Consider the following 14,106-nt stretch of genomic DNA (forward strand, 5'->3'; position numbering starts at 1 on the left):
TTTGCTTCATTAGAAGTCAATGGGGGGAAATACAATCCGCGATTTTTTTTAATTTCTTTTTTAAATCTCCCACTTTTCTTTTTTAGAATGTATTGTTGGCATGTATGATAGGAGGTGCTGCAAATGCGTGACTTCTGCATTTTAGTGAGGTGATACAGAACACCACACTGAAATGCAATAGTGTAACCCCTGATGCGTGAACTTGGCGGTGAGCTGCAAAGCTCTGTAAAGCGCTCCAATACCTTCGGGTCGAGTTCGCACTATATAAATCTGCACACAAAAAAAGCCAATAGCTCTCATAAGCGCGACCTATTGGCTTTGCCGATGCTTGTCTCCAAGGGCCAGATGTATCAAAGGGTTTTACCCATTCTCTATCTATGGGAAAATGTGTTCATACATATGGCCCCTAGAGAGTAAGAATACTTTTCTAATCACGTAACTTATCGGCCGCTTGTCGCTGACTGTGTCTATCCTACCAGAAGTTTAGCGAATCAGGCTTTGTATTGCCAGTTAAACAAATTAGAGGCGGGGCTCCATGGGGGAGAGGAGTGGGACGCGGCTCCTCCTCCATAGCATATGAAGCTCGGCAAGAGAGATTCTGTCTGGTTGAGAAAGAGGCGTGGAACGCAAGCTTCCTGCTGGACGAGGTACTCTGGCTCAGCTGAAACATCACGTGATAGGTAGACTCCCGAGGCAGGATGGCAGCTTCAACTGGGTGAGTCTGGTCAAACACCGCTGTAGGTACAAAGATAGGGACTATGGGTTTGGCATTAAATGCAACCATGCGCAGATGGTGAGAGAGACACTGGTACAGTAATAGATGTGTAAAAAGAAAAACAAACTTTAAAATACATAGAGTACAACAGCATGCACGGAGTAATCGGGGAGCCCTTGCAAGCATCGCAGATAAATGACACAAGTGTGTGTGGCACACACGTGCCACATCACTAGGTACAGCGGGAACGGAAACACACTGGGTAGGACAACGATACTGGGTAGAGAGGAATCGGATAACTGACACCGCAGCGAGGTCCTATTCCGTTTTATGAGAAAATGGAGGTTGCAGTACTGATATTTTGCAGCCTTCCAGTTGCAGTGTCTTGTACGAATACTTGAGTTTGGCAAGGACCACGTGGATAAAATTGTTGTTTAAATGCTTTTTGATGCCAGCTTTGTAATGTTGTATTCTGTATTTTGCAGATAGCTATCTATTTACGACTGTCGCGTGAAAATTCAACCGTTTTAATTTGTGATCTTCCAGCAACTCATGCTCGTGATCCGCATTCCCAATTAGAAGAGATGTCTGTCCTTAAAAACTTTGTTAACGTTTTGAAAAACAGATCGTAACGTAGGACAAAGTCCACAAAAATCAGAGTTGTAAAATAGGAGTCAGCAGGCATATTGCACTGGGAGTCGAGTTATTGAGACAACTTCTGATGTCGATTACCCTGTGTGCATTGAGGGACATGAAAAACAGTGTAGAATGTTCAGTGTGCGAGTGTTTATTTAATTTAGACAAACCCAATGCAATAAATGTAAGAATAAATCCAACTATGTGAAAAAATAGTGCATATTTAGTATAGATACATAGATTACTATGCAAAAAGTGATTGGGTGAAACCAGGGGCGCAACTAGACCCGAACATCGGGTTGGTGGTGGGGGGGGCTAACATTCCCAGCCAGGGCTGGCCCTAGCACTGGTGGCACACAGTGCAACAGTCTTTTTTGGCGCCCCCTCCCCCATTTCCTCCTTCTCCTTGAATTCCCTCACTACCACTCACCAACAATGCACCTCCTCTTTCTATCGCACCTTTCTGACAATTTTTATTTTTTATAGCGCTATTCATAGTTTACTCACACTCAGTTCTGTGATCTGCCTGGTACATGTTCTTTGTAGCAGGCACATTAACCTTCTTTGCTGTGTGGGTGGCAGGAGTGCCCATGTGAGAGTAGGGTAAGAGGAGTAACTGCAGGGTGAGTGAGGTGACCATATGAATATGGGTACATATGTAATTGCAGAGTGGGATGAATGAATGCATGGTTTGTGATGGGCTTGTTTGAGTGAGATTGCAGATTGAGCATTGAGGGGAAAGGTGAGTACAGGGTGAACAGTGCAAGTGCATTGTGAGTGCAGAGTGATCACTGTGAGTGCAGGGTGAGCGTGAAAGTGAAGGGCGAGAATGAGGAGTGAGTTGTCTGAATGCAGGTTACATTCCCAGACACTTGAAGTACTTCAGCATGTTATTGACGGCGGCATAGGGTTTCAGATAATTGTTAAACTATTGCAGCAAACTTTCAGTCTTATAATAGGGTTGCCAGCTCATATTTTGATGTCCCAGACAGTACAAAAATAAGCAGTCACTTAAAGCCGTATTTTCAGCACTTCTCTGTGTATCCTTTGAACAGCAGATATAACTAGAAAGCACTTTAAAATTGTGTTCTAGGGCTTCCTGAATCATCCATGACGGATCATTGAAGGGAGCAAAGACAGAAAAGTCATATTACAAATGAATACATATATTTTTTTTATTTTTTTTAACCTTATTTAGTATCAGGACAAGGGAGGGGGTGCGGCCTAGCTGTTTGCAAGGGCAGGGTTTCGGCCGATTTTGTTACCGGGGGCGATATTGCCGGCCCCAGGTAACAAAAACCACCCCCCAGGAGCCCAAAACCAGCCCCCACCCTAGCGGCCCACCGGGGAAATGCCCAGAGCCCACTACGGCCAGTCCTGCCCTGACGGTGATATATGCGATCATATCCTTTACCAGTTCATCCGTCTTGCCTTTCATTTTTTTACTGTCTGGTTTTATTTCACAAGCATTTAGCTACCTCCAAGGTTTATTCTAAATGGTTATTTGGAACATAAAGTATAAAATCAGAAAAGTTAATTAAGTGAAGATTAGTAATGTGGTGTGATATATTGCTCTAGTGTTGTGAGCGGTAATTTTGAGATGATCTAAGTAGAATAGGTTTGTATAGTGCTTGCTAAGCTTTTACCGATGCAATGGTAATACTCCTGTTGTGGAGTGAATCTAAAGCTTATTTCACTGATGCTTCATCAGTTGAGTAGTAGTTTGCACTACAGGCTGACAACCTCCCTCATATACATACTCCCTCACCTTTGCTTCTATGGGTGCAGAGGCTATTTCTTACTCATAGGTTTATGAGGGTGAGTTATGCTGTTGCTGCTGCCACAACAGAGTTGGTGTCTATGGCAAGTGCACGTAGGTCCTTGGGGGGGATGCCAGAGTTTTGTACCCAGGGAAAGGGTAGGTCTTGACATGATTGCACCATAAAAAAGTGTTAGCTGTTGGGAGATTGGTGGAGAGCCTGCTGGTGAGTGACATTTTGTGTTTGACATGCAGATGGTCTGGACCCTGTATGACAGTTAAACATTTTACCATAGGTCAACATATTTTCTGATAGAGAGGATGGCATCTTGCGTGCTACTGCGATCATACAAAATCTAAGCACCACCGCCATCCAGATAGCTGAGCTGGGATCTCAAAATGCACCAATAAGGAACGCATTATACAACACATATTGATCAAAGATAGAGTGCCTTAACTGTCATGAATGAGAGCCATATTCTGAGTCACCTGAAGGACCTCGAGGCTGACTACTTTTTCACTCCCTATAAAACCTTGGTGGTTATCTCACCTTTTTGAGCGTTAGCAATAATGTCGAGGTGGGCTCAGTCTCTGAGTCATTGATGGGAAGATCCAGTTTTCCCACCCACATTACATCTGTCCCAGCAATACCCAATCATTCATGTGATTCCCTGTTAGCGGAACCAGGTACACATCATAGCAAGTTACTGTGACTTATGAGACCTCACCCAGCACCAGAGCATAGGACTCTGAGGCAAACCTGTCACACCCATAAGTGATCGTAGGCCTACTGTAGGTACTCTCCGTGTGTTGCCTACTTGTTGTCTTGCTCGGAGCACGAAGAGTCCATGTTTCTTTGGCTTTTGGGCAATCTCCACTTTGGTATACCAACAGCTGAGACAGCCAATGAACCAGGAGGACAGTGAAGACTGGTTTCAGTCAGCTTAGCGCAGGCCCTTTAAGCCCCTGGGTCCTTGCAGTTCTTCCCTGCTTCCAAGAGTATACATTTTCTTTGCCAGGAAGTTCCAAGAAGATAATATACTATGTCAGTACCCCACATCTGGGGCAACGGGTCTGGAGCATCCAGTAGAGGTGCCTGTCGAGCGTCTCCTTAATCAACATGCACTATTACTCACTTCAGTTAGCTTGCTTCCCATGCCATCAATGAATCCATTCTCTGTCTCACCCTCCCACCCCCTTAAGACTGTACATCGTGTCCCTATGAGTGCACCACTGTGGCACCCACAGAAGGGCTCGCATCTCACCATGCTATTAAAGTAGCATGGCATCAATCACTCTCCCAAACGTATTGTTCTGCTGCCTTTTGGTTAGGTTTGCGTTCTAGAAATACCATATAAATACTTACGTACTTAGTTGGGAAGAGTCCCTCCAACAATGAATGCATGGCTTATTATCTTACCACTCATGGATGTCTTTGCTCACTCTCCCCTTCAACACATAGCCCCCTACAATTTATTCCTTCCTTCCCTCTTTCTTCCCTCCTTTCCCGGGATTCACAACTGTGACGTAAACACATGCACCATCGACTCTGTTGTCAAGGGAATATGAGGGACTGTGTCAGTGGTTGTGAAGTATTGCCTTTGCTCTGGGATGTTAGGGTGATATAAAAGGTGGTCATGGACAATTGGCAATGTGGTTGATGGGTTGGAGGCCGCAGGGATGAAAGTATAGTTAACTATTTGGTTGGTATGCTACTAAGCAGCAAAGCCAGGTATGCATGATGCTACCACAATTTAGAAATCTCAGCGGTGGCATAGTATGGATTATGGATGTAATGCGCCATAACATAAGCGAGGAAAATGCCTCCGCTTGCTGGTTGGTCAGCAAAAGGTAGCCATAACTGGGGATCAGCGGGCACGTCACACCCCCGGAAACCGTTATTAACTATACCCCCTGCACTAAAGATTGCTTTGGCCCTGATTCTCAGACTTCTAGCAGTGTGATAGCACTTTCTGTGATTTTCTTCAGTCTGTGCCTGTCTTAGATATACTTGCTATACGCTGCCACACTTCAATGCATATTCTCCTGTGCATTACTCTGCATGCCGTGTCATGACTTTTACTTCGGTGAGCAATTTTTTTTTTCTATTTTTTTGTGTGTGCTTCATGTGGAGTTTTCTTCATGAGGTTATATGGATTAATAGATAACTTAATCATAAGAAAACAAGGCATAGTCCATATGTATTGGTTTTAATCTCTAACCTCTATAAATGTTTACTAGCGTTTCTATGAGACTATGTTTAAACTACAGTTGTAGTTGATTTTATGACTTTAGTAATGCTGTACTTGCAAGAAGGGATGACCGGACTGTGCTTTCCGATAAGATCGAGGACATAATTGCCACAACTAAGTATCAAAGGTTATGCCCCTTTGATTACTGTACTAATTGCGCCGAAGTTGTTGACATGAATTGTAAGGTTTAACTCCTACCTAAGTTCGATATTCATTTCAAGAGATATTGTCATGAATATCTGGTGAAACTACTATTTAGTATGATTTAAAAAAAAAAAAACTTTTTAGCAGTTGTGTATTTTATGCTTGTTCCTCTAATTTAACTTTCAAAGTCCATTTCCTTTATGAAGTGTCATTTATGGGACATGTTCTCAGCCTCTAGCACGCGATTACTCATCACACCAAGGATTGCACAATGGCTATGTCAGCACATTCTCGGAGTCTTGTGATTTTACTTGGTGGTGGAAAAAGGAGAAAATCGATGATCAAATGTTTGTTGCACCTTGTGGCATGCAAATCAATATTACGGATGGGACTTGTTCAAGTCGCTTATGTTTGTTAAGTCTTACTGCATTGATCTATGGATTGGGGCGGTCCCCTGTATTAATCAGGCCTTGGCAGCAATGAAAAAGCTGCATGCTAAGGTTGAGCTGTTATATCCAGTAGCCACGGTGCAGTTTTCCATAACTTTGCTCTGCCAGCGCAGTGCTGAAATAGAATCTTCCTGTAGCCTTTCTGTTCATAGCGGGATCCCCCAGTGAGTGTACGGATAGGTGAATTCAGAGACTGGGTCACTGGAGTGAATGGGGCTATTGGGGGGGGGGGGGGGTGCACCTGGCATGCATGCACCCCTAATCCATCTAGGACCTACAGAGGGATAAGGGCTCATCCTAATCCCATTGCTAATTATCCCTATTAATGTTATTATTATTTTTTTGGTGTGTTTTGTAACGTGTCCATTTATCGCCTATTATTCAGTTAATTCCTAAACCTCCGTTTGCTGTGAGTTTTTGCTCAGTGCAGACATTTTATTAGATTGGTTATTTTGCTGAAAGGAGGATAGCTCTGATGGGGTCATTTCAGATAGGAAAAGATTACCTTATTAATGTCCAGTCTAAAAAAAGAATTTGTATTCACATGAGCCTTATGCTGTCCGTTGAAGATCCAACGTGTTCCAGTTTATAATTTTACTTTTCTGGGTTTAGCCCAATGTTCTTTTACATTAATTTGGCTTGGTCGACTCATCTGAAGATCTCCAAAGTTGCCACCTGCCTCTAAAGAGCTGTTGCAATTTCTTAGGTACGTTTAAGTAGTAGCCTTATGTGTCTGTTAGTACAGTTCATCTTTAGTACACTAGCAATGTCTATAAGTTTGTAGCAATAAACTCAGGAGTCGTGAATCCTTGAAGTTGGTTTATTACTGGTCAACACAGCAGAGGCAACAAAAGACATCCACCTTCGACAATTAACGTCCTCGCATACATTTGAAAACCCTTGAATCCTCTGACACCATCACCCAGCAACCCATGAACATTCCTAATGAAACCCTGCCACACAGGCTAACACTCTAAATCTAATAACCAGGCATAACATATCCCCCTTTCTCATTTTTTTGAAAACAAAATAAACATTACACAAAAAATATAAAACAACCCCAACTTTCACATAAACTCTACAACATAGATTCACTCACGAAAACGCATGGGAATTCTGCTTGTCCTACTACTCCTCCTCACAGTAGAACGCACATCACCAGTTCTACGACCAGCATCTAAAGCATCAGAAGAGTAAGGCTCTCCTGTTCCACTTGTTTCCCTAGCTTTAACAATTTTACCTACATTCCACCAACTACCCCCTTCAACCTTTACAGCATTCCTACCGATTTCTATGACACGGATGGGTAGTCCAAACTTACTCTCTCCTTTCTTGACATGTATGGAAGATTTAATCCTAACAAAATCCCCCACCTGCACTTCAACAAGCCTAGCGGAATTTTTCTTATCATACTACCGCTTTTGTTTGACTTGAGCACTCCCAACATTCCTTTTCACGATCTCCATCAGACTGTTGACATCATGTAACGATTTGATCCACTTATTCATCCAACCTGGTCGGAAACATGTATTGGCTTTACGTCCTCTCAATAGCTCAAATGGAGAAACTCTAGTGGTGGAATGGGGAGTAGTTCTATAGAACCAAAGCATACTATCAATGGAACCTTGTATATTAACTCTTTCACTCTTAGCCCATCTGATACAGTCACCCACCACTCTGTTCATGCGCTCCACTTGACCATTAGACTGTGGGTGATACAGCGAACTTTTCGTGTGTTTAATGTTGGAAGACTTTAGAAAAGACTCAAACTCTACACTAACAAATTGAGTACCATTGTCCGTGACCAATGTCTCAGGAAACCCCTCTCGAATAAACACCTCTCTCAAAAACATAATCACCGTAGAAGAAGAAATATCCTTAACAACCTTAACCTCTGGCCATTTTGAGACATAATCGATTAAAACCAGAACAAAACGTCCACCATTCTGCAAACCTTCTATTGGCCCCATGATGTCCAACCCCAACTTACTCCAGGGACCCGGTGGACAGTCAACTGGCAAGAGTGGTGGGGTCTTTACTTTCAAGCCTTTATCAGCTTTGCTGCATATGACGCACCTGTCAACAACTTCTGTGACATCCGAATCCATAGATGGCCACCAGAAACCATCTCGAACTCTTCGTTTGGTGAGAGTCAAACCTAGATGACCCTCATGAGCTCTGAGAATAATATCTTTCCTGACACCAAGAGGAGGAATAAGCCGTTCTCCCCGAACTAACACCCCCCCTTCAATGGAAATCTCAGACTGAACTTTCCAGTATGGTTGTAAATAATGCACCAAAGTACTCTCTCTAGGCCAACCATTCATCACATAATGGTTCACTTGCTGAAGCACTTCGTCTTGAGCAATGGCTTCTAACCAACTCCCTTCGTCTCCAACAGCAATGTCTACCGCAGCTATGAAACAATCATCTGAATCGTCTTCGTCTTCTTGGTATTCATCTGAACAGACCCCTTGGTCCAAGCCTACAGGAAATCTAGACAGGAAATCCGCTCTTGTATTTTTAACCCCAGAAACATGGACCACATCGAATTGGTACTGCATAAGCCTTGAAACCATTCTCACAATCCTCGGTGAACAACACTTGCTAGTACCAGCACCAAGAATATTCACCAAGGGTTTATGATCGGTCCTCAAAGTGAACCGTCTTCCCCAAACATACGTACGAAACTTACTCACAGCCCAGAGACAAGACAACAACTCTTTCTCTATTACTGAATATTGCATTTCTGCATCCCTTAAAACTCTGGATGCAAAAGCAATAGTGTTTTCACCACCTCGAGTATCTTGCGTAACAACACATCCCAAACCCACTTGACTTGCATCCACCGTGATACAAGTAGAAAGGGAAGGATCATAAGGCTTGAGTGCCTCACTATTCTTAAGTAGAACTTTCACAGTCTCCAAAGCTGCACTACACTCGTTCGACCAACCGAACACAACACCCTTCCTCAATAAATAGCTGATTGGCCTAACAACCGAGGCATAGTTTGGAATAAATTTAGAATAATATTCCAATAAACCCAACAGAGATTTAACCCCTGTTTTATCCTTCGGAATGGGCGCATTGATAATGGCATCCAACAAACCTTGCCTAGGACGAATACCTTCGCCAGAAATGTGATGCCCCAAGTACTCGACTTCATCACATAAGAATTTACATTTTTCTGGCTTCACTACCACTCCATATTCTCTGAACGTTTCGAAGACCTTCCTCAACAAAACATTGTGCGAAGTAATATCTTGGGAATGAACCAGCACGTCATCTTGGAATACCAGCACCCCTTTGATTTCACCCAACATACCCTGCATCACACGTTGGAAAACCGACGCGGCAGAAGCCAAACCAAATGGCATACGTTTATAGCGGAAAGTTCCCAGAGGAGAAATAAATGATGTAAAATGACGAGATTCCTCCTCCAATTCAATCTGGTGGTAAGCATTTGCCAAATCTAATTTGGAAAAATATCTCGAACCCCTGACGCATGCAAACAAATCGTCAATTTTTGGCAGAGGATGAGAATCCACCCAGATCTCCTTATTCAGGGACCTAAGGTCCACACAGACACGCAACTTACCACACCTCTTGCGCGCTACGACAAGAGGAGAAAGCCATAAAGACGACTCTGTTGCTTCAATGATGTCTTCTTGGCACAAGTGCTTAATCTCTACTTCAAGGTCCTCCCTAACACTGAACGGGACACCCCTTAGCTTGTGCTTAACCGGTAGTGACCCTTCTTTAACAATAATTCGGTGCTTGAACCCTCGGATCGTTCCTAACCCCTTAGAAAAAACAGTAGGAAAAAGTTGTTCCCATTTTATATTGCCATCAAAACCACCATCAGAAACTGTTAAAACTTGCACCCTGCAACCTGGTTTTAGGATCATCCCAAATAACCCCTGGTGAAACCATCCTAAAATGTTTAGTCCTTTGACAGCAACATAAATCTTGCCCTTGATCACTCTACCATCAAATCGAAGTTCATCCTCAAAGTATCCCAACAGTTCTATCCTACGACCCTCATAGGATACTGGCGAGCGATCGGGGGGTAGCAGACTCCTATCTCCCCAGGTTTCCTCAAATAGTTCCTTGGTTATCATTGTTATCCTAGCTCCAGAGTCTACAAGTAAATTAAGTGCTTTGTCCCCCACCAAAATCTCAACGATCGGATCGACACAGTCTGTTTCATCAGAAATCTTTAAAACATGATCAGGACTATCTAGAACAACACCAATTGTTTCTGAATCTGACTCACAGTCTGACTCTAACACACATGCAACAGACCTTTTTTGCTCATTAAATTTCTTCTTGAAACAAACTTTGGCAAAATGCCCTGTTTTTTTGCAATAACTGCATATAACATTTATTCCTGGGCATCTAGTCCCCTTCTGATGTTGTTTGTTACCACATCTATTGCACATATTCTTGGGGTCATGTGAGACATACATATTTTTCTTTGAAGTGGATCTTTTAGACTCATTATCTTTAACCTCTGGTTTGGGGTCACTGCGCTTGAATTTTGAACTGGACGAGATCGCATTCACCGGGTCTGGAAGCTTATCTTCCAATTCTTTTAAAGATATTTGTGAAGTTTCGATACTTTTAGCTATCTTAATAGTTTCATCTAAATCAGGATTCGAGAGAGAAAGAAGTTTTTGTCTTATCTGTTTGTCACTGCAGTGACAGACAAATTGATCTCTGATCAGTTGCTCTAAAAATGTCTCAAACTGACATTCAGAGGCAAGTTTCCTTAACGCAGAAACATACATGTCAACATCTTCTCCATCTTTTTGTTGCCTCTTGAAGAATTTGTGTCGAAGAACCATCAGACTAGGTTGTTTGTGAAACCTTGTCCTAAGTTTGGTCACTGCATCTTGAAATACATCTATGTCTTCTCCTGGAACATGAACAATCTCAGGAAGATGTTTGAAGATGGACCTCCCTTCAAAACCAAGTGAATGAAGGAGTAAAAATCTTTTACGTTCATCGCCGAATCTAGATGCTCCAATAGCACCCAAATAGGTTTGGAAAGCGTCAAACCACAGTTCCCACCTAACTGGTGGATCCCCCGCAGATTCCAGAAAGGCAGGAGGTGGACTGACAGATTGCATATTGGTAGTGAATGGCAAGGGAAACGTACAGAATGGTGATCAAAAGCTTTGAGAGAGAGAAAGAAAAAAAATGAAAAGAGAAGAAATCAGAAAAGTAACAACCCACCTAAGAAATTATTCACAAAAACATCAAATTTGGGTTTCGTATGCAGAATACGGGAAGAATCTGCTTCGACAGGAAAGAAATACAGAATCTGGGAGAAAAGAAACTATTTCTTAAAAAAAAAATGTTAGTGTGCAGATCACAGGAAGAATCTGCTTCTTTTTCTTTAAAACTGAAGAAAAATAACTGTGCAGATCACAGGAAGAATCTGCTTGTTTTTCTTTACCATCAAGAAAAAAAAATGACTGTGTGCAGATCACAGGAAGAATCTGCTTCTTTTCTTTAAAACAAAAAAAATGACTGTGTGCAGATCACAGGAAGAATCTGCAATCTTCGTAAAGAAAATAAATACATATATGTATGTGTGTGTGGATCACAGAAGCAATCCACAGAAGAAACGGTAATCTTAAGTTGTAAAACCTTAGACTCGACTGCAGCACAGGAGCTGAATCACTCGAGTGGTGATTGTTGCTTGGCAACTAGAACAGAAAGACTGACGTAAGCAGATGCCTCAGACGTGTTGCCGGTTCGCGCGTGCGTAATACGAATAAAATTAGCACTTTGTTCGCGCATGCGCAGCAAGTCTGAAAATACGAGAAAAATCCCCATAAACGACTGAAACAGAAGGAAACCAAGCGATAATACTCCGCGATACCAGAAAAGGCGGCAGATGAATCCATCTTCCTCTGGTCAGGGTAAGTTCGTGTTTACACGAAAAACGGTTGCCAGTCTGTCTTTGTTTTTTAAAAAATTAGACACCCTTACCTTGCAGCTGCGTAAGGGTGTATTTTCCGAGGATCGGGGAAATCCTGGTTGTCTCGAGGCGTCGGAGCAGCTCCTCACCCACCTCAGTTTGAAATAGGTTGTCTTTCTTTGGCTTGTCTTGACGAGGCTGAAATACTCGCGTAGGCTCGAGGAAACAGCTGTGTAGACCGGAATCGTCGCCAGTCAAATTGTAGCAATAAACTCAGGAGTCGTGAATCCTTGAAGTTGGTTTATTACTGGTCAACACAGCAGAGGCAACAAAAGACATCCACCTTCGACAATTAACGTCCTCGCATACATTTGAAAACCCTGGAATCCTCTGACACCATCACCCAGCAACCCATGAACATTCCTAATGAAACCCTGCCACACAGGCTAACACTCTAAATCTAATAACCAGGCATAACAAAGTTCCCGCAGCATATTCAGCACTTGATTGTTTTGATTTGATTCAACCCTGTTTCGAACACAAAGGCCTGAAGGTCGCCATTTACAGGACCATCTGCGGACTTTAGCTTCATATTGTTTGTGCAGTGAGTCAGAACATGTGAAGGCAGGTCGATGAGGATAAAGCATGACAAAGAAATTCAATGTTGAGGGATATACTGTAGTTACACTAGCTCGGACTCACCTTTGCTATGGTGACGTGATTTTGATGAATATTGTCACTTCCAATGAACCCACACTGTAAAACCGTGATCTCTCATTGCGAGGACTTACTTGAGAGCACTTCTCAGGGGGTTATGGACCCATGGGAAGAGTCAGAACTCAAAGTTAGACATCACACTTGTGGCAGCCTGCGAGATCGTGATTGCAGTCATGAACGCAAGTGTTGGCGTCCAACCAGAGTTCCAAGATGGTGGAGGTTTCTAATGTAGGGCATAGGAGTCCGTACAAGGCAGGGTGGCATCTAGTTTTCCCTTTCCAGTCACAATAGGCAAAGCAGTATTTACTGGCTGCATTTTTCAATCAGACTTCGCCTGTCAACTGTACATGTTGGTGAGCTTATTTGCTCCTGATTATAGTTTGTACCTGGCTTCCCTTCCATTTGCACCTTGACTGTTTTTTGTGTTGCTGTGGGTAGCTTCCATCGACAGGAATCACTGTACTTTTGCTACTTACCTCTCTCACTTCCTTATGCAGCTTCTTTCGTCCTGGAATATCCAGATTTAGCGTGTTGGCAAAGCTGGCCCATAAACGCCAGGTGTAGGTGGAAAAGGGCTGAGCTTCATACAATGGGCACTCCAGTGTTTGTGCCTTTCCGGTTCCCTCTCCATTGTTTCCACAAGGCCTGATACTAAGGGCTTGTGTGTGTTTGTTTGTTTATTTATTTGTTTGTACACCTGTTCCGTCCTTTTTTTTTTTTTTTTCTCCTAACTATATGGTAAGCACATTTCTATAACCTGTCCCATCAAGACCAAAAACCATAATACAGCAGCATCTGGCTTGCAACTGACCAGCACCTGCAGGTTCATAGAAAGCCACACGCAACACTAAGTATAACACTTCTCCTCTGATTATGCTAAACGTGGGTAAAATAAGGAAATAACAACACACCACATCCTTTCCATAATAAACACCATGACTGTGTTTGCACCCAGAACAGACAACCTCGAAGACCAAGGGCTTGTGATTATTTGATAAGTACGAAGGATGTTAGGCTTCAGGAGGATAAGCCTATCTGCTTGAATTCTAGTTGTAACCTTGGTCGAGAGTCTTTCCATCACATCATTCTATGTTATGTTATAGAAATCTGTTATGTTATAGCAATTTGTACAGCGCACAACTACTCGAGTGTCCCGGCTCTCAGGCTTAGGGCACCAAACATAGAAACCTAGACTGACTGCATAAAAAGCCACGTTTTTAGTTTCTTCTTGAAAATAGCGAGCACGCTGACTAGACGGAGGTCTCTCTTGAGTTTATTCCAAGTGAGCGGCCCTCGATAGGAGAAGGACCCATTGACTCTGCCAATATAGCCAAAGGCGTGAGGAAACGTTAAACAGGTTGGGGCTTAGGGCCGATCCCTGGGGTACTCCCACAGTCAGAGTTCTAGCTTGTGAAGCAGAAGGGGGCAGCCATTTTTCTTGTGTTCGATTGCTCAAAAAAGAGGTCAACCATTTGAAGGCAATATTTCTGATCCCTATCTCTTGA

General features: G+C 42.9%; 1 protein-coding gene across 1 annotated transcript in view; it reads left to right on the forward strand.

Annotated features, from left to right (window-relative positions):
• The first annotated feature begins 557 nt into the window (after nucleotides 1–557).
• The window catches only part of PEPD (peptidase D), a 294,060-nt gene continuing 280,511 nt past the window's right edge, over nucleotides 558–14,106 (forward strand). The window contains exon 1 of the mRNA XM_085638402.1: nucleotides 558–715. Within this exon, the coding sequence (XP_085494528.1) occupies nucleotides 699–715 (17 nt within the window). The 5' untranslated portion in view covers nucleotides 558–698. The remainder of the gene's footprint in view (nucleotides 716–14,106) is intronic.

Source organism: Triturus cristatus, chromosome 12 (assembly GCF_964204655.1).
Source record: "Triturus cristatus chromosome 12, aTriCri1.1, whole genome shotgun sequence".
Taxonomy (NCBI): Eukaryota; Metazoa; Chordata; class Amphibia; order Caudata; family Salamandridae; genus Triturus; species Triturus cristatus.